The sequence below is a fragment of the Salvelinus sp. IW2-2015 genome, linkage group LG2 (genome assembly GCF_002910315.2).
Source record: "Salvelinus sp. IW2-2015 linkage group LG2, ASM291031v2, whole genome shotgun sequence".
In the NCBI taxonomy this organism is placed as follows: Eukaryota; Metazoa; Chordata; class Actinopteri; order Salmoniformes; family Salmonidae; genus Salvelinus; species Salvelinus sp. IW2-2015.
Genome location: NC_036839.1, coordinates 39,631,514 through 39,652,877, shown reverse-complemented (window position 1 = coordinate 39,652,877; position 21,364 = coordinate 39,631,514). Strand labels below are relative to the sequence as shown.

The 21,364-nt window shown below is 44.7% G+C and overlaps 3 protein-coding genes across 3 annotated transcripts in view; 1 reads left to right on the top strand and 2 right to left on the bottom strand.

Moving 5' to 3' along the window:
* Window positions 1–11,264, top strand: part of fhl2a (four and a half LIM domains 2a) — a 15,623-nt gene extending 4,359 nt beyond the window's left edge. Inside the window, exons 2-6 of the mRNA XM_024010532.2 lie at window positions 3,941–4,116; window positions 4,571–4,745; window positions 7,365–7,534; window positions 7,878–8,064; window positions 8,549–11,264. Of these exons, the coding sequence (XP_023866300.1) occupies window positions 3,961–4,116; window positions 4,571–4,745; window positions 7,365–7,534; window positions 7,878–8,064; window positions 8,549–8,700 (840 nt within the window). The 5' untranslated portion in view covers window positions 3,941–3,960 and the 3' untranslated portion in view covers window positions 8,701–11,264. The remainder of the gene's footprint in view (window positions 1–3,940; window positions 4,117–4,570; window positions 4,746–7,364; window positions 7,535–7,877; window positions 8,065–8,548) is intronic.
* On the bottom strand, window positions 11,072–15,186 carry lg2h2orf49 (linkage group 2 C2orf49 homolog). The gene is made up of 4 exons (XM_024010521.2): window positions 15,003–15,186; window positions 14,105–14,268; window positions 13,089–13,395; window positions 11,072–12,490 (listed from the first exon to the last, which is right to left on the bottom strand). Exons 1-4 carry the CDS (start codon window positions 15,129–15,131, stop codon window positions 12,443–12,445), a joined length of 648 nt encoding a protein of 215 aa, XP_023866289.1. The 5' UTR covers window positions 15,132–15,186; the 3' UTR covers window positions 11,072–12,442.
* A 1,270-nt stretch (window positions 15,187–16,456) lies between these two features.
* Window positions 16,457–21,364, bottom strand: part of gpr45 (G protein-coupled receptor 45) — a 5,198-nt gene continuing 290 nt past the window's right edge. Inside the window, exon 2 of the mRNA XM_024010509.2 lies at window positions 16,457–18,083. Within this exon, the coding sequence (XP_023866277.1) occupies window positions 16,766–17,956 (1,191 nt within the window). The 5' untranslated portion in view covers window positions 17,957–18,083 and the 3' untranslated portion in view covers window positions 16,457–16,765. The remainder of the gene's footprint in view (window positions 18,084–21,364) is intronic.

The window sequence follows — 21,364 nt, the reverse complement described above, 5'->3', positions numbered from 1 at the left end:
GAGGGGAGGAGAGAGGATGGATGGGTGAGGAGGGAGGGTTGTGGTGTTGAGGGGAGGAGAGAGGGTGGATGGGTGAGGAGGGAGGGTTGTGGTGTTGAGGGGAGGAGAGAGGATGGGTGTGGGATCTTTGTCTTGCTCTGTAAATATATTAAACGTATCTCAAGTCAATCTAATTACAGGTATAATTATGATAGTGAAAAACAAAAGACATTTGAACTTTTAAAGTAAGGTGATAGCGTAATGAGAGTTTAACTGCTCAGGTTTGTGAAAGTCCTAATTTAGTGTGTGTGAGATTCAGATGGGTTCTCCAGCATTGCATAACACAATTAGAACAAACCCACACATGTGACAACAGCACAGACAGCACTCAATCCCATCACAAACATATGATCCAATCATTGACAGAAAAATACTTGATTCAGTCATCCACTCAGAAAATCATTGCCTCACTAGATAAAACCTGCATTTCATCATACCTCAGAGCCAAGGGTCGAACCATGACACATCATGTACTTTCCAGGAGTTCAGCACACTTGTACATACATTGTATGACACTTGTATTACAAGTAGAAGCAAAGTACTGTACATGTCTGACAAAAGTTAAGAAATACCCTCTATTCCTCCACAGTGAGGTGTTCATTCTGTGCACGCGTGCATACATGTGTGTGTGTGTTTATTAGTCAGGTGGTTGGTGTCTGTCGTTAGCTTCGCTGGTATGGGTGACATCAAAGAGAACACAGAGCCCCGTCTCCAACAGCTGTCCGCCGTTTAAATAGCTGGAGATTTTATTAGGGCTCAGTTTCTCTTTTATTTTAGGACCAAGATGAACTCTGATTTAAGTGAGTTAAAGAGAGAGAGACAGCCAGACAGCGAGAGAGAACGAGAGAGAACGAGAGAGAGCGAGAGAACGAGAGAGCGAGAGAGAGCGAGAGAACGAGAGAGGATGGATGGATGGAGGGGAAGTAGAGGAGAGGAAGAGCAACAGCGATGGAGAGACTGGGAAAAGCGATTAGAGGGAGAGTCACTTTAAACTTGAAGACAGAGAACAGAAAATTCCTCTGACGTCCTGTTTCAATCTCATTTGGACCAGTACCAAGACCCTTCTCTAGCCCTTTAACATATGCAGTCTTAGTTTGGATTCTTGTTTGGACCCCTATTCTTGAGTAAGAAGTGGTATATCTGAGGATCTCATACACAAAGGCTGTAATACATGAAGAACATACCATGATATTACAGGGGATTTAGTCCAGAGAAAGGGGGACCGAACGAGGTAATGAGGAAATGCAAACAGAAAAATAGACAGTATCGGGTTGGGAAAACAAGGGAAAGCAAATACAGAGGAAAAGAGAGAGGGGGTTGGGGACAGGGAAGAAGAGAGATCCAGCGAGAGATGAGAGGGTGAATAAGAATAAGAGGGGAAGAGAGAAGGAATTTAAGAAAGTGAGGGGGACATTCTCAAGTTCTCCTGTTTTTCCTTTGCCTACTTATATGGTCAAACCAAGACGGTGGAATCAGTGGGCAAGAGGGGAGTAGGTCAGAACTCAGAAAGAAAGAGAGAGGGAAGAATGAGAGCGAGAGGAAAGTGGTGAGAAGTGTAGAGGAGAGAGGTATGCAGTGTCGTGTGCTTGGGACACTGGGGACTTCCAGAGGCAGCCGGCCACACACGCGAACAAACAAACAAACACAAACACACACACACACACACACACACACACACACAACACACCCACACACACATCCACACACACACACACACACACACACACACACACACACCACTGGTCAGTAGAGTGACAGGCCAAGCACAGAGAGGGATAACCAAGGGTTTATCAGGGGCTGGACTGCTAACAGCTGCAAAACGTGAGTAGACACTTTTCCAGTGTGCCGTGTCACACACACACTGTGGGGATCTGCACTGTGTTGTGGGGCATTGTGATGCTGACAGCTGGAGGTGGGGTGATGGATGACTGACTGCATGGTGACATAGTGAGTGTTGGTATGCGCAGGGGCGAAGGTCCCCTGTCCCTCCCTAAGTACGATTGATAGATAGAGCTATTAATAATGTTCCTCTCATCTGTCACCCTGCAGCTGTCACACCAACAGACAAAAGACTGGCTGCTGACACACAGAGGGCAAAGACTAAACCCTCTAGAGAGACATACTGTACACAAAAGTACAACTTGATACTACAACTGTCGGCAATATAACACTGGCTCAAAAGATGACAGGCAGATGTGTATAGTGATTTTCTCAATGTCTTGTCAGAGATCTCTATTGTGCTATATTGCATTGCCTCCACTTTGCTTGAATTGGAAATGCACTTTGTGGATATTATATTAATTGCAGTGACAGGCAAGTGAATTGAGATCCAGTTCTCATTTACTATAACAGACTGATTGTGAGAAGGATGTATCCTCTCTGTTCCTACTCAGTGTCAGGAAGCGGATACCGCTGTATAAACACTGACACAGAGAATGACAACAGACACACTTGACTTTTACAAGCTGGCTTCTGTTTATCTAGTTAGACTCTTAAAAACCTACTTACAAAAGTACGCAGGTCATGGATCAAGGTTCTTGACCATAACTTGAATGAGCCATTTATCCCCCTAGAGTCGATGCCCGCGGAAATTCAATTAGCATAATAAAAATATCCCTGTCAACTTCTGTCTGTAGCGTCCGAACAGTTTGGGCTACACGAATACAGAACACATGCAGCACCAGTCAAAGGTTTGGACAGTATTTTCTACATTATAGAATAATAGTGAAGACATCACAACTATGAAATATTACATATGGAATCACGTAGTAACCAAAAAAGTGTTAAACAAATGAAAATATATTTGAGATTTGAGATTCTTCAAAGTAACCACTCTTTGCCTTTATGACAGTTTGGCACACTCTTGGCATTCTCTCAAACAGCTTCACGAGGAATACTTTTCCAACAGTCTTGAAGGAGTTCCCACATATTCTGAGCACTTGTTGGCTGATTTTCCTTCACTCCAACATATCCCAAACCATCTCAATTGGGTTGAKGTTGGCTGATTGTGGAGGCCAGGTCATCTGATGCAGCACTCCATTACTCTCCTTCTTGGTCAAATAGCCTTTACACAGCCTGGAGGTGTGTTGGGTCATTGTCCTGAGAAAAACAAATGATAGTCCCACTAAGCGCAAACCAGATGGGATAGTGTATCGCTGCAGAATGCTATGGTAGCCATGCTGGTTAAGTGTGCCTTGAATTCTAAATAAATCACAGACAGTGTCACCAGCAAAGCACCCCCACACCATCACACCTCCTCCTTCATGCTTCACGGTGAGAACCACACATGCAGAGATCATCTGTTCACCTACTCTGCGTTTCACAAAGACACGGCGGTTGGAACCAAAAATCTCAAATTTGGACTCATCAGCCCAAGCAAGTCTCTTCTTCTTATTGGTGTCATTTAGCAGTGGTTTCTTTGCAGCAATTCGACCATGAAGGCCTGATTCACACAGTCTCCTCTGAACAGTTGATGTTGAGATGTGTCTGTTACTGTTTTGCTCTAGGTTTCCCACAGGCCTCACAATACTTGTCTGAAGGTCCCCCGGTACCAGTTGAAAATAATTATGGAAGTATATATGGAGACTGTTTAGTGCCAAAAATAAGGAGGAAATATATATATATATATATAATGTCCTGATCTTTCTTCTATCTCTCAGATATAGGACAGACACTTCAGAACAACTCTCTTTAGATGTTTTGGGGGACTGTCTGTTGTTCCATGTAGTGAATCTGTTATTCAATGCGTTCGTATGGGTAGTAAGGCCCACCTTTTTTTTTTATCAGATATTTTTCTTGAAAAAGTAAGGCCCCCCCGGCTTAGACATAGCTTAGACTGTTATGGGTTATACAGTAGTAGGACAAATTATATTCTCAAACTCTCTCTCTCCCCTTGCCTCAGGTGGGATTCCCGGTGCAAAAATGACAGAGCGCTATGACTGCCACTACTGTAAGGAATCCCTGTTCGGGAAGAAGTACGTCCTGAGAGAGGAGAACCCATACTGTGTCAAATGCTACGAGAGCCTGTACTCCAATACCTGTGAGGACTGCAAGAAACCCATCGGCTGCAATACCAGGGTATAATACACACACGCACAAACTACTAACACTGTCTCATCTTTTAGCCTCCATCCAAGAACATTGTCAAAGCGTGCCGTCTGATGTTCAGATTCGGATTGTCCCTCTGTTGTCACCGTAGGACCTGTCCTACAAGGACCGCCACTGGCACGAGGAGTGTTTCCAGTGCTTCCAGTGTAAACGGTCTCTGGTGGACAAGCCCTTCTCCACCAAGGATGACCAGCTGCTCTGCACTGAGTGCTACTCCAATGAGTACTCCTCCAAGTGCCACGAGTGCAANACACACACACACACACACACACACACACACACACACACGTATGCACTGCATGACACATACAAATAGGGATGAACCACTAGCACTGTCTCTCATTTTTTACCCTCCATCCAAGAACATTGTCAAAGCATGCTGTGTGATATAAAGACTGAAATTGTCCCTCTGATGCCTCCGTAGGACCTGTCCTATAAGGACCGCCACTGGCACGAGGAGTGTTTCCAGTGCTTCCAGTGTAAACGCTCTCTGGTGGACAAGCCCTTCTCCACCAAGGATGACCAGCTGCTCTGCACTGAGTGCTACTCCAATGAGTACTCCTCCAAGTGCCACGAGTGCAAGAAGACCATCATGCCTGGTGAGAACCTACACTCATCTAATCTACATATAATAAACACACACACACACACACACACACAGGCATTTGCATGCACACGGACGTGCACACACGGACGTGCACACAGGCATGTACACAGACTAATCTCGGACTATCACAACGTACACAAACCTTCATAATGGTTGCAAACACAATTTAGTAGTAGTGCCAGTAGTAGTAGTACCAATAGTAGTAGTAGTAGTAGTACCAGTAGTAGCACCAATGGTAGTAGTAGTGGTGGTGGTAGTAGATAGTTTTGGATGATTCTAACTAATCTACGTCTTTAAATATCATAATTTCCATAATTCCTTGGGATGGTGCTTCTCTCAGATAAACAGACAGACAGTCAGTGTAACTCTACTCTGGTGAGGTCTGGGGGGCAGCAGAGCAGAAACACTGAATGTACTGTAGATACTGAATACATTTGCTCCAGATTTCCTTGAACACAACAATGCCCCTCTGTCCCCACTGTGTTTGTATACAAAGACCGAGAGATTGAAAAACAGCTTCTATCTCAAAGCCATTACACTGCTAAACAGCAATCACTAACTCAGAGAGGCTGCTACCTACATTGAGACCCAATCACTGGACACTTTAATAAATGGATCACTAGTCACTTTAAATAATGCCACTTTAATAATGTTTACATAGCTTACATACTCATATCACATACATGTATTTTATACCATCTACTGCACCTTGCCTATGCCGCTCGGCCATCGCTCATCCATATACTTATGTACATATTCTCATTCACCCCTTTAGATTTGTGTGTATTAGGTTGTTGTTGGGGAATTGTTAGATTACTTTTTTGATTATTTCACCTTTATTTAACCAGGTAGGCTAGTTGAGAACAAGTTCTCATTTACAACTGCGACCTGGCCAAGATAAAGCAAAGCAGTKYGACACAAACAACAACACAGAGTTACACATGGAATAAACAAACATACAGTCAATAACACAATTGAAAAAAAGTCTATATACAGTGTGTGCAAATGAGGTAAAATAAGGGAGGTAAGGCAATAAATAGGCTATAGTGGCGAAATAATTACAATTTAGCAATTAAACACTGGAGTGATAGATGTGCAGAAGATGAATGAAGTAGTGATACTGGGGTGCAAAGGAGCAAAAATAAATAACAGTATCGGGATGAGGTAGTTGGATGGGCTATTTACAGATGGGATATGTACAGGTGCAGTGATCTGTGAGCTGCTCTGACAGCTGGTGCTTAAAGTTAGTGAGGGAGATATGAGTCTCCAGCTTCAGTGATTTTTGCAATTCGTTCCAGTCATTGGCAGCATAGAACTGGAAGGAAAAGCGGTCAAAGGAAGAATTGGCTTTGGGGRTGACCAGTGAAATATACCTGCTGGAGCGTATGCTACGGGTGGTTGCTGCTATGGTGACCAGTGAGCTGAGATAAGGCAGGGCTTTACCTAGCAAAGACTTATAGATGACCTGGAGCCAGTGGGATGGCGATGAATTTGAAGCGAGGGCCAGCCAACGAGAGCGTACAGGTCACAGTGGTGGGTGGTATTTGGGGCTTTGGTGTAAAAACGGATGGCACTGTGATAGACTGCTTCCAATTTGCTGAGTAGAGTGTTGGAGGCTATTTTGTAAATGACATCGCCGAAGTCAAGGATCAGCAGGATAGTCAGTTTTACTAGGGTATGTTTGGCAGCTTTGTTGTGAAATAGGAAGCCGATTCTAGATCTAATTTTGGATTGGAGATGCTTAACGTGAGTCTGAAAGGAGAGTTTACAGTCTAACCAGACACCTAGGTATTTGTAGTTGTCCACGTATTCTAAGTCAGAACCATCCAGAGTAGTGATGCTGGACAGACGGGCAGGTGCGGGCAGCGATCGGTTGAAGAGCATGCATTTAGTTTAACGAGCATTTAAGAGCAGTTGGAGGCCACGGAAGAAGAGTTGTATGGCGTTGAAGCTCGTCTGGAGGTTAGTTAACACAGTGTCCAAAGAAGGGCCAGATGTATACAGAATGGTGTCGTCTGCGTAGAGGTGGATCAGAGAATCAGCAGCAGCAAGAGCGACATCATTGATATATACAGAGAAAAGAGTCGGCCCGAGAATTGACACACTGAACTCTGTCTGAGAAGTAGTTGGTGAACCAGGCGAGGCAGTCATTTGAGAAACCAAGGCTGTTGAGTCTGTCGATAAGAATGTGGTGATTGACAGAGTCGAAAGCCTTGACCAGGTCGATGAATACAGCTGCACAGTATTGTCTCTTATCGATGGCGGTTATGATATCGTTTAGGACCTTTAGGACTTGTTAGATATTACAGCACTGTCAGAACTAGAAGCATAAGAATGTTGCTACACTCACATTAACATCTGCTAACCATGTGTATGTGACCAAAACAATTCTAATTTAATACATTTTTTAAAACCCAGGAAGTATTTTAGAGAGCAGCTCTGAGGGGGCAGACAGTGAGGGACTGTGTGTTACCCAAGGACTGAGTAGCATGTGTGTCCTCTTTCGCACTCTCCATTCTCTATACTTCTTAATTCCTTTACCCACCCATCCATCCCTCCTTCCTCCACTTTCCCCTCCCTCCCTCTCTCTCTCTCCCTCCCCTTCGTGCAGGCTCCAGGAAGATGGAGCATAAGGGTAACAGCTGGCATGAGACCTGCTTCACCTGCCAGCGTTGCCAGCAGCCCATCGGCACCAAGAGCTTCATCCCCAAGGAGAACCACAACTTCTGTGTGCCCTGCTACGAGAAACAGTTTGCCATGCAGTGTGTGCACTGCAAGAAGGTAGGTCTAAGGTCATAACCTTAGTGTAAATACTGTAGTATCTCTTCCTCCCTTTTTCTGTCCTCTAAAGTGGCGTATACATCAGAGAGATAGAAAACAGGGCTCTTTCTACAACTACTGAAAGACTGGCTGTGAATCTGGCAGGCCAAGACTCGAGGAAGAACGAGTAGAACTTTATATGTACACAAACGTCATCGGTATCCATTCACGTGGCAATTTATTGAATGGATCGCTTAACCGCTACAATCTGGTATCTGTTGGTGCCTGGTTTGTAGCACTTGGTTGGTGTGTCTGTGCTTACTTGTGTGCAGTCACATTTGACCTAACTCTCTCTCTATAATAGCCCATCACTACTGGCGGGGTGACCTATCGCGACCAGCCCTGGCATAAGGACTGCTTCCTGTGCACCGGCTGCAAGCAGCAGCTGTCTGGCCAGCGCTTCACCTCCCGTGACGACTTTGCCTACTGCCTCAACTGTTTCTGCAACCTGTATGCCAAGAAGTGTACTTCCTGCACCACCCCCATCAGCGGTAAACTATCTATCCATCTGGGTGTGTTGCAGATACACATTTTCTGCTCAGGTCATGCACTGATTATCAGATCTTTACAACACGTGGAATAGTGCTTAGTGTATCAGGAACTAAAGGGAAAATTATAGAACGATCCGATAATCTGTGCAGACCTGCGATGAAATTGTGCACCCATCTCTAACAGAATGAGTCAGTCAGCCAGTTAGATACTCACTTTTAAATCAGTTCTAACTTGTAATCAGGAAATCATTCACTTACTCCATTCACTTACTCACCCCATCACGCTGTACACTGTGGCCCTGTTTGAATCCTTACTAAAGTTCTCCACCTTTCCTCCTTCCCCAATCACTGATCTGTGTAATTGGATAAGAGAAAGCAAGGTACAGTATAACTGCTCTATGGTTCCCTGCATTTATGTTTTAGGATGCAGAGACATCCTTCACCTGTTGATAACAGTATGTGTTGATCTCTCCCTGTCTCTCAGGTCTGGGTGGCAGTAAGTACATCTCCTTTGAAGAGCGTCAGTGGCACAACGACTGCTTCAACTGTAAGAAGTGCTCCGTCTCCCTGGTGGGCCGGGGTTTCCTCACCGAGCGTGACGACATCCTGTGCCCCGAGTGTGGCAAAGACATCTGATTGGCAGGCAGCGAGTGGCCGACACGTCTGATTGGATAGTAACGAAACAACCAGGAAGTAACAACGGCCTATCAGAGCACAACTGAGTATCACTGTATATATATATATACACACAGTTGAAGTCGGAAGTTTACATACATCTTAGCCTAATACATTTAAACTCCGTTTTTTTAAATCATTCCTGACATTTAAATCCTAGTAAAGATTCCCTGTCTTAGGTCAGTTAGGATCACCGCTTTATTTTAATAATGTGAAATGTCAGACTAATGGTAGAAAGAATGATTTATTTCAGCTTTTATTTATTTCATCACATTCCCAGTGCTTCAGAAGTTTACATACACTCAATTAGTATTTGGTAGCATTGCCTTTAAATTGTTTAACTTGGGTCAAACAATTCGGGTAGCCTTCCACAAGCTTCCCACAATAAGTTGGATGAATTTTGGACCATTCCTCCTGACAGAGCTGGTGTAACTGAGTCAGGTTTGTAGGCTTCCTTGCTCTCAAACGCTTTTTCAGTTCTGCCCACAATTCCAGTTCTGCCACTCCAATACCTTGACTTTGTTGTCCTTAAGCCAAATTTACCACAATTTTGGAAGTATGCTTRGGGTCATTGTACATTTAGAAGACCCATTTGCGACCAAGCTTTAACTTCCTGACTGATGTCTTGAGACGTTGCTTCAATATATCCACATAATTTTCGTACCTCATGACGCCATCTATTTTATGAAGGGCACCAGTCCCTCTTGCAGCAAAGCTGCCACCCCCGTGCTTCGCGGTTGGGATGGTGTTCTTCGGCTTGCAAGCCTCCCCCTTTTTCCTCCAAACATAGCAATGGTCATTAGGGCCAAACAGTTCTATTTTTGTTTCATCAGACCAGAGGACATTTCTCCAAAATGTACGATCTTTGTCCCCATGTGCAGTTGCAAACCGTATTCTGGCTTTTTTATGGCAGTTTGGAGCAGTGGCTTCTTCCTTGCTGAACGGTCTTTCAGGTTGTCGATATAGGACTCGTTTTACTGTGGATATAGATACTTTTGTACCTGTTTCCTCCAGCATCTTCACAAGGTCCTTTGTTGTTGTTCTTGGATTGATTTGCACTTTTCGCACCAAAGTACGTTCATCTCTAGGAGACGGAACACATCTCCTTCCTGAGCGGTATGACAGCTGTGTGGTCCCATGGTGTTTATACTTGCGTACTATAGTTTGTACAGATAAACGTGGTACTTTCAGGCGTTTGGAAATTGCTCCCAAGGATGAACCAGACTTGTGGAGGTCTACATTATTTTTCTGATGTCTTGGCTGATTTCTTTTGATTTTCCCATGATGTCAAGCAAAGAGGCACTGAGTTTGAAGGTAGGCTTTGAAATACATCCACAGGTACACCTCCAATTGACTCAAATGACGTCAATTAGCCTATCAGAAGCTTCAAAAGACATGACATCATTTTCTGGGATTTTCTAAGCTGTTTAAAGGCACAGTCAACTTAGTGTATGTAAACTTCTGACCCACTAGAATTGTGATACAGTGAATTGTAAGTGAAATAATCTGTAAACAATTGTTGGAAAAATTTGTGTCATGCACAAAGTAGATGTCCTAACCGACTTGCCAAAACTATAGTTTGTTGACAAATATGTGGAGTGGTTGAAAAATTAGTTTTAATGACTCCAACCTAAGTGTCTGTAAACTTCCGACTTCAACTGTATATATATATGACATATGAACACAAGATACTGGTCGCGTTCCCCTTCTCAGACGTCGCATGCCTCAACCAATGATTGGGTGCCACGTCATCGACTGGGCAGTCCGGCATCAGATTGCCTTAACATCATGTGGTTAGCTAATACGTAAAATACCTATCCGGGCGTTGCAAGATCTTGCATGCATCAGCAACGCCTGGGCAGAGGAACACACCCGTTATTAGGCTACTAACCCCATATATACTATACGAGTTCAAAAATATACATTACAATGTTTTTTGGAGTGCAACAGCAAATAATGCTTTCTGCATGCCCTGGCTTGATACATCACATAGTTTGAGGTTTTACGCATGAATGTCTGCTTTCATAATTATAAAGATTCATATATTCAGAGTTTATGTATTTAAAGGAATATTTCACCTGAACTACACAATTATTGCTGTCATTGTGTAATTTGGGTGTCAAATACCTATAAGATTTTAAAGGCTATCTATCTACTGGTGTGTATGAGGGAGCATAAGTCCCAAAGTTGTGAAAAYGTTAACTAACTCAAAGAAACAGGTTTACCGGGCATTTACACTGGTGCAAAGTTTGTAATGTTATTCAGATGGGAATAAAACAAAAGCTACAACTAAAAGAAAAAAAAACATTAACCAAAGTGTAAATAATGACAGTTTGGTTTTAAAGCTCTGTTTATTATCACCCCCAACACGTATACATTTGACTGACACTGGTGCAAATGCTTGGTAACCATGAGCCATGCCTATTAAGGTGAGAGCCAACAGACATGTCTCTTATCAGTCATTTTCCAAGGGCTCTGACAGGAAGTCAGTGTCTGAAGTCCAAATAAAGAAGTATAAAAATACACCAACTGCTGTACACCTTGTATGACTAAGGAAGTGACATGAAGTTAAGTGTTTCCTCTAGGATTTTTTTGAGCTGCGGTGGCAGAGTTAGAGGATGGGGTCCAACAAGGGGCAGTGGATGGGCACTTCCCCTATACATCTACATTATAGGAATGTAGTGACGGCTAAATACATTTGGGGAAAAGCTGAACAATGCCATTGAGTTGGTACAAGTTGCCCCTAACTGCTGGTCCTGGGTCAGGTATGCTTTGATGCSTTAATGGTTAAGAGTAGGATTCAAGGTTGGCTAATCTGATCCTAGACCAGGAGCAAAGTCTTTCTCAGGCACTTGCAAATCATGCAGGACTGAGTCTCTGGCACCATCTAGGGGTTCACTTCCATTTAATTCAAATGCACCCCCACTCAAGGCAAGGCACACTAGCTAAACATCCCATTATAAATGCAAGTGTCACAGTACCAATACAATAAATCTGGAATCCTTAAATGGTGAAACAGCAAAGAAGTTCCTGCAAACAACAAAACACTGCCTGCCCCCCCCCCCCCCAATATGTACTGCAATGAGTTTTACAATGACGATGCACCTCACCAACAATAACGGTGGTGGGGCGGCCAGTGGCAATGTTTCCCCCTACTGAGGATTCCATCTAAATCAGGATCAAAACCCAGAGAAATCCCTTACCCATCATGCCCCACTGTGGATTTGGTACGGCCACACAGACGTACGAAGATGCATAACAACTTAGCATAGTTTTCCTATTAAGTTAAACACCATCAACCTCCTCAACTCAAGCTCTAACAGCACTGGAAGGCTGAACTCTAACTATTCTAAGAGGATTTCAGGTAGGTCACATCACAGAATTATAATGCATAGAGCAGAATTGAGGGTTAAACTGCTTATTCCACAAAATACTTATGAACATAGAAATATTGTGGTGCCACGTCTGCAGTAAGAGTCAGTAAAGTCCCAGGAGCAGAGTACTCACTGTAAGGACACTTGAGGGTCAGGTAAAGGGTCAGAGAGTAGTTCTGGGGTAAGGTAGGTAAATGAGGACCGATGTCACCACCCTAAAAATTTGAGTAGTTCTGTGATTGTCCTGACTCTGGCAGAGAATGCCCCAGTGTGAGGTGGCTCATCACTGCTCTATAGTGGAGTGGTGGGTCTCTCGGTACGGTCCAGGGTCAGGGCCATGTCACTTTCTGGATCTTTTTCTTTTCTTTGAGTTCACCCTGAGGAGACAGAGACAATCATCGACAACATTCACAGATCTGCTTCACTAATAACATCAACATTCCCAAACCTCTCCAAGTCAGTCAAATAGCCCATGAAAGCAGTCACCAACCCTGGTTCTGGAGAGCTACTGAATGTGAAAGCATTTGGTCCAGTGCAACTGTAAAAAACCTGAATCATCAGGGCCCTGATTATTATATATTATTTATAAACCGGGTGGTTTGAGCACTAAATGCTGATTGGATGAAAGCAGTGGTAAAGCAGATTGTATACGACGGGTATACAAAAATGTATCTGTACTGTTCTAATTACATTGGTAACCAGTTTATAATAGCAATAAGGCACCTCGGGGGTTTGTGGTATTTGGCCAATATCCAGACACTCCGCATTGCATCGTGCRTAAGAACAGCCCTTAGCCAAGGTATATTGGCCATATACCACACCTCCTCGGGCCTTRTTGCTTAAGTATACCATTAGCTGATTGCATTGTTTTGGTCGGAACTAAATCCTGCAGCTCTCCAGGACCACGGTTGGTGACCAGAAAATCATCTTTAGAAAAATATTTTGCATAGACCAGTAGATACTGAGGTTTCATACCGAGCTGTCTGCCTCCCGTTTGAGATTAACTGACTTGGGGGAGGAGGGGGGGCTCCCCAGACCCTTATTCCCAGTGGGACTCCTATGGGGGCCTCCCGGGCTGTGGGAAGACGAGGGGGTAGGGGTGGTGCTGGACAGCTTGCGTATGGGGCTGAAGAGGTTCATGGAGGGAGGGGGCTTGATTCTGTCTGTCATGCCAGACCCCGAGGTCTGACCCTCTGGCTTTTTCAGTCTGACGGGGCCACTTTTAGAGGAGCTGCCATCGAACACGATCAGAGGCCTCTTCCTGTTGTGGTCGTCACTGAAGCTGTAAGACAAAACAGGACACTGACTGAGGCTACAGTAGGAGTAAGGCAATTCCACAGTAAGGCAATTCCACAGTAACTCAGATTTATCCACTTCAAAATGTATGCCCATCAAAAAAACAAACATTGGAATTCAAAAGTTTAACAAACCCATACATCTCTATGCACAAGACTACGTTAAACAACGTACACAGTAAAAACAAACATCACCATTAGATTTACTCTGTTACTAAACTTGATCTGCACAGTTCCACCTGTAAATGGGGTTTTGCGAAGCATAGTCCTCGTGCCTAGAGTTGTATGGTTTGTTAACCTTTGAAATCAATGKTTTTTTGTTTGGTATCTGTGGCCATCAAACTGCAGAGAGACATTCTTTAATATCAGGCTGATTTCCTCAACAACTAAGAGTAGGTCCAGTAGCTACCATGTTGTAGCAGCGTGAAGCACACCCATGCACAAATACTCTGAGCAAAGTCTTGCATCACGCTCATCTCAATATGTACGGTTCTCAAATCTCCTTGTTCGAACGCTGAGTTTACCTTTAAATAAAGTCTGACTCAGCGGTATTTTTGTATTGTCAATGTAACAGAGTTAAAGGAAAAGTTATTTTTTTTACAACCAAATCTCTATTTTTGATATAAATGGCATGTTATAGATCGGTCCAGACACCTTGGTGATTTCACATTTTAGAGAAACATATCCTCACCCCACCTATGAGACTGTCTGCTGGCTGTGCTCTGTCGCGCTCCAGTCTGCTCCATCCTCTTTCCCCAGCGGTTGTTTGGCAGCGCTCTCTGCGGGAGGGGGATGACGTGCCGGAGGTAGAGAGCCGTGAGCTGGTCGCGGCTCCCATCGTATCCACTGGTTATCTTTTTCTGTCCAGGACAGGGGCCAAAACACGTGTTAGCTAGAGCCTCGTTAAAACCACTAGTTGACACTCATGAACTAGAGCAGGACCTAGCAAGCTGTTCAATAACAAAAGTTTTGCTACAGTGTGCTCTTAAGCAATAAGGCACCTCAGGGGTTTGTGGCCTAAGGTCAATATACCACAGCTAAGGGCTGTTCTTATGCACAACGCAGAGTGCCTGGACAAAGCCCTTAGCCGTGGTATATTGGCCATACACCACAAACCCTTATTACTATTATAAACTGGTTACCAACATAATTAGAGCAGTAAAAATAAATGTGTCATACCCATGGTATACGGTCTGATATACCACAGCTGTCAGCCAGTCAGCAGTCAGGGCTCGAAACACCCAGTTTATAATGAATACACCCCAGGTACTCCCTTATTTCACCTGACGCATGCGCAAAAACCACAAATAAACTAAAACACGCCTGACTCTAAACAAACCATGATCCACGCATTTTAAAGCTGGTTTAATAATATTTTCCTGACGATATTTCCAACATGGCCTCTTTAGTGTTCTGACGCTGGTGCAAATAACTAGCTAAATCAGCGGACCATTTTGGCTACAATACAAGCTGGCTGACGTTAACTACCGGTGGCTAGCTAGCTGACTGGCTAATGTTAGCTAGCTGGGACCTAGCTGACTAGCGCAAAATCAACCCTCTCCTTGTTCAAATTCAGCCCCGATTCGTCTCTTACCTCATTCAGAACCAACTGGATAAACTCCTGAGACAGGAGCTCGGGGTGTAGTAAGAGATCTGCGTTAGAAGCTCCTCTATCCTGAGATGTGTCTTTCCCTTCACGTCCCATGTTGGTGGAGCGCGCCATCTTTGCCCTCTCGCCCCAGCATCCTCTACGTCTGGTTGTGACGTATTTCAGCTGTCCCATCAATCAGATACATAATCATAGTAGGGCTCAAATGGGCTACGTCTCAATCAATAATAATAGCTTCCTCTCCTTGTGTCTATGTATCATTGACTTTAAGTAAGCCAGTGATACACTTAATGTGAATACTTTATTTTCATGTTGCATAAAAAGGATCTGTAGGGATGTTTTCTCTGTCAGTTCTTGCAGCTCAGTGTGCTGAGACAATGAAGCAACCTTTGCTTGTCCCTTAGATCTAAAGCCTGTTTTGTGATATATTTAGGTCTTGCCTAAGGTTATTATGAGATAGGGTAAGGCAAACTTATGCTAGATCTGTGTCTAAAGGTCACTTCTACCTGGGCATCGATGTGTACATCTACTACATGGTGTGTACATAGTACACATCTTTCTTCGTTCATTCAAGCAGTAGAATTGAGATAATCACACCTTACGCAAAGTGTATGAGTTGACATGGTGTGCCCTAGATTTGAACTTCTCTCAGTAAACTGTTTAACCACGGTACATATGGAGATACATTACCTACAGCATAGACTGTGTGTTCTGCTGTGGAAGATATGGGTCTTACACACATAAATGCACTCCACAACCGACAATCAATAGAGGTCTTTAGTATCCCAGCAACACAGCCATTGTATTGACATTGTAGAGGCAGGGGATGGCTGTACGTGGTTTGTGTTCGACAACATGGTCTACCTTTGTCAACCAGCATGCCCAACATATATTTTAGTTCCAGTATTAGGTTTAAGGTACAATGCTAGCCTATTACAGTGTATGTAGACAACTTACAAGGGTTATAACTGTGTTTAACATGATTTGTTATCTTTCATTTCTACTCAGTCTATAGGCTACATATGCATAGTTGATGACATCAACACACCTGTTAATTGGATTGTTAGTTCATTCAATCAATCAATTATTCATTCACAGAAACACTTTTTTATACTGATCAACATTTCTTTACAATTTTATCCAACGTTTTCATTTACATATAGTATAATTAGACATATACAACAACCATCTGGGTAAACGATCACCAACAGTACTCAGCCAATTATACAAACACCATGGAAACGGTTAAATAGAAAACACTGTTCCCAGTTGTACATCATTTCTCGTCAGGTCTTTTTTTGGGAGAAGGGAAATAAAGACAGTCACACAAAGACTTTTGAGTGCCTCTGTTCATGGCTGTCCAGTGTCCACAGCACTTTAGACAAAACACAAGAATGTACTGTCCTCACCACTATTGCGCCAATGCAAATAATTTGTTAAAAGACAGCAACGTTTCAGCAGCAACCCGTCTATACTGCTGAAATGTTCATGTCTTAACAAATCGTATAGAGTATAGCAGGTCCATTACACCAGTGGAGCACCCTGTAGCTTCAAGACCAGAGTTGGTGACCACTGCTTTCCACGGTTACCATGGCGTGTCCTCAGAGTGACCGTTAGTTCCACACAGCTGACTGGGTCTCACTGCACACGTAGATGTTACTGTCACACATCCGACTAGGTCTCACTGCACACATAGATGTTACTGTCACACAGCCAACTGGGTCTCACTGCACATGTAGATGTTACTGTCACACAGCCGACTGGGTCTCACTGCACACGTAGATGTTACTGGGTCTCACCCTCCTGTGGCTCCGGCCCGGCACCCTGGGACACAGCCTGCAGCTCTTGGGCATGAACTCCAGACACGCCTCCCGGAACTTCCTGATCCTCCAGCAGTAGATGACTGGGTTAAACACGGTCTTCAGATAGCTGAGCCACAGAGCCCCCACACTGACCGGATAGAAGGCAGGGCTGAAGTAGAACCTCCGGCTGAACACGGCCAGCAAACTGACCACTGTGTGGGGCAGCCAGCACACAGAGAAGCCGATGAAGAGGATGAGGATGGTGGTGAAGGCCCGCGTCTTGAAGCTCATGTCCACATTGACCTGCGGGGGACGTTGCAGGCCAGTCAGGCCCAGCTTGCTGACCTGGTTGAGGACCGGGAGGCTGGCCTGGTCGGAGGTGTGGTTGTGGATGCGTAGGGCGTTGCGGCGGACCGTGTTGAGGATGCACAGGTAGGAGTAGAGCATGATGCCGAACGGCACAAAGAATACTGCCACTGCCAGCAGCACTGTGTAGCAGCGGTCGGCCAGCGACTCACTGTAGCCCAGCACGCACTGTGGCGCCCAGGCCCCCCCAATGCCCGTCACACCCGCCGCGCCCGCCCGCCAGCCGATCACAGACGGGAGCGCCACGCAGAGGGACAGCGCCCAGGAAGCGCCGATGAGTAGCTTAGCACGGTGTGGCGTCAGCTTGTCCTGCCGCTGGACGATGATGAGGAAACGGTCTACGCTGATGATGAGGAGGATGGACACGCCCTCCAGGACAAAGAGCCAATAGAGCATGACGGAAGCACGGCAGAACCCGCCCCCGAAGCGCCAGTCGGCGGTAGCCACGGTGACGGCGGTGAAGGGCATGCAGAGCAGCGAGAGCATGATGTCAGAGAATGCCAGCGTAGCGAGGAGCAGGTTGATGGCAGAACGCATGGCGGGCTTCTGGTAGACGATTAGACACACGATGGCGTTGCCCAGGAAACCGATGGCGATCATGAAGATCATGATAGCGGCCAGCGTCACACGTAGGGTGACAGGCATGAGGGGACTAGTAGTCCCAACCCCTGGCGGCGGAGGCGGCGGTGGTGAAATCACCACCCCTTCCTCTTCTTCCAGCTCCATCAGGGGGGCACACCTAGCCAGCAGGCTGCCGTTGCAAAACGCCATAGCGATGGTTATCAGGCTAACAGTCAGTTCCACCCTGGATACACATCATTTTTCTTTAGTCTAAAGTTGTGTTGTCAAAGCTTCCTTGGTCAGTCACACGTCCTGGTCTCCTCATTCATGGCCAGGTCTGAAACAGAAGCAACATTTTACATGTCAAATACATCCTTGAACAAAACCTGCATCCTAGAAACATTTGAGTGCAACATAGTTCCTTGAGAACAAAACAGACTGGACAGAAGGATTGCATATCCACTGATCATCAACATCCAGAAGGTCATCTAGTGAGGCCAACGTTCGTTATGGTGTTTTGTCCATGTGAATTTCTAGTAGTACTACGGGCTGTGGACAAGTAACTGAAGCCCATACTTATAGCGTTAGACTTGTTGTTGTTTTCTACACCGGGGAAGCCCACACAAACAGGAGGGAAGCTAGTGGTTGGCTGGGAGCGAGGGTATGGCTCATCAGCTTGTCACAGACACTGGGGTCTCTGCTCTGGTTATTATCTGTTCAAAGTGTGAATTAGATTCAGAGGAGAGATGGATCAGATTTAGTGGAGGAGTGGAGGGGGAATGACTTGCCTGTGCCTCTGACGCTTATAAACTGTTATATAACCCAGAGGTTGGGCGGCGCACTTCCACACCCAGGCAGTCACCAGTTTTATGAGCGAGGGGGGCAGGACCGAGTTTGGGAAGCGCTGCATCACACACACACAGACCTTGTTCGCGAGGCAAAATCTCATCCGCTGGGGCAGCTCCACTACAGAATGTAATCCAGATGAAAGTGAATAGCTCACTCACAGGACACAGCTGTTGCCATGGTTGCAACCCCTTCTCTCTCTCCGGGGGTGGGGTGGAGGGATGGGGAATACTGTGGCTTTAAGCACCATCATGATGCACCTAGTGGTTCCTTTAACCCTGTAAATGAGCCCTTCTCAACACAGTGCTTCCCCCAGCTACACAGCTCTGACAGGCAGGTGACGACCTGGAAGAGGGCCACTGTCTCAACATTATGGATCTCATCAACCAATCTATATGGAGGTTGTGTGTGTGGATGCTTTGGTGCTTTAAGCTTTAGAGAATTGATATTTCTGCCTCAAGCTTTACAAAGGAACATTCTAGATTAATGATCCCTGCTGTGGATTCATATACAAGACCTTGCGTCAAAAGTGTTACTGATCGTTGCTGAGGCAACCAGGTCATCACATCCATGGTAACAAGGCAACCCCCCCTTCAACCCCATCCCCATCTCTCTGCTCCCTGCAAATGTCTGTGACATTACATTGTCTGTCTGTGAGTGGGGCTGTTGCGACCCACATATCAAACCGGCACTTCCACACTCACTAACTAGTCCATTTCCTCCAGTGTTGGAGTAAAATGACTCTGGTATAAATACATGAGATAGGAACGAGAAGAGCCTGTTCTGAAGAAACATAGCTATGCTGCTACCAGGCTCCCTCCCCCATCTCCCCATCCCTCCATCTCTCATTGGATGAAATCACCCACTTCTGTGCACGCACATAGTCCCGATGGAGAGAATAAATGAGGCAGTCACAGACAGATGAAAGAGAGAGAGAGAGGGGAGAGAGAGAGGGGAAAACGGAGAGAGAGAGCGAGAGAGGGAGGGGGTGAGAGAGACAGCAGTGCATTCTCACAGTTGATTATGCTCCTCAAGAGCTCTTTATTTGTTCAGAGATGGAAAGGTGGTACTTTAGATTTTTGTATTTATTTATTTTTATTTAACCTTTATTTATACAGGGAATCCAAATTGGGACCAGGGTCTCTTTTTCAATAGTGCCCTGTGTTACAACAATCAACAATCGCATCAGCTTAAATGGATAAAGTTGCATACAGAGCAGAAATTCTATATAGAGTAAAATGTATTAGATTTTACAAGTTCACTCCACAATGAACAGGTCCTGTATTAAAGACTTAAAGTGACATATACCAAGACGTCAAGCTCTAATGCATCCCACTGGGCACACACTGGTTGAATCAACGTTGTTTCCACGTCATTTCAATGACATTACGTTGAACCAATGTGCCCAGTGAGGGATACTTCCTTCCTTGTCTGACAGACAGACAGACAGACAGACAGACAGACAGACAGACAGACAGACAGACAGACAGACAGACAGACAGACAGACATCCTGGCTGGCTGACTAACTGTCTGACTGACTGTCTGGCTGATTGACTGACTGACTGGCTGGCTGACGGACTGACTGGCTGGATGACGGTGGTATGTGTCATTATTACCTGGCCACAGGTGTGTGATGTCACCTAGTCTGGCTCTCTCTCATGTTTCTCATGTTAATACCTACATTGACTTCAACCAGATTCAATAAAACACTTGTTGTTTTGTTGTTATTTCCTATGATCCAGTGTTAATGCTAAATTGTAATTATTTCGCCACTATGACCTATTTATTGCCTTCCCTCCATAATCTTACTACATTTGCACACACTGTATATAGGTTTTTCTGTTGTGTTATTGACTGTACGTTTGTTTATCCCATGTGTAACTCTGTGTTGTTGTTTTTGTCGCACTGCTTTGCTTTATCTTGGCCAGGTCGCAGTTGTAAATGAGAACTTGTTCTCAACTGGCCTACCTGGTTAAATAAAGGTAAAACATTTTTGCTCTATATGCTGCTAGCCTGCACTCCTTCCAGGACCCCAGGAAGAATAGCTATGGCTTATGCAACAGCCAATGGGGATCAAAATAAACTACATCAACAGTCTGAATCTGAGCATCTCAGTACTAGCTACACAATCAATGTGTAGTAAATCTATGGCTGTGTTTTTATACATCCACTGATTGGTGGAGGATACTCACATTGATTCACCCTATCCAATGAGATAACAGAATACTGTTTGGTGTACCTAGACCACTTCAATGCACTCTATCCAATGAGAATGCAGATTACAATTCTGGCAATAGAGAGAGAATAGCCCTCCTCGTCATCAGGTCAATATATGGTTGTTGGGATACACAGACCTGCAATGGTTTGAGAGTAGCAGTGTATGTGCTTATGGCGAATTAGTATGTGTTTGAGTCACCAGAAATCTCATTATTGATACATGGAACCGTTTGTTGCATCCTTTGTGTTGTGAAAACGTCTCACTGATGGGGTCAACAGAGAACATCAATGTCCATTAGAAGACAGTATATCCAGTCAGACATTGTAAGAACCGAGTCAGACTTGAACGAAATGCCTAGGCTATTGTCTGTTCACCTCCCCATAACCATATTAATTCATGCAGGTCTGGTAAAATGCATTCTGATCGACATTTCATATTTAAACACCACGCTATCATATGCCCACCGATTTTTTTCTACCTCATTAATTCTGAATACCTTTATAGCTGATTAAGGATTGTGTTTTGTCAGTTGTCTAATTCGACTGAATTGTGT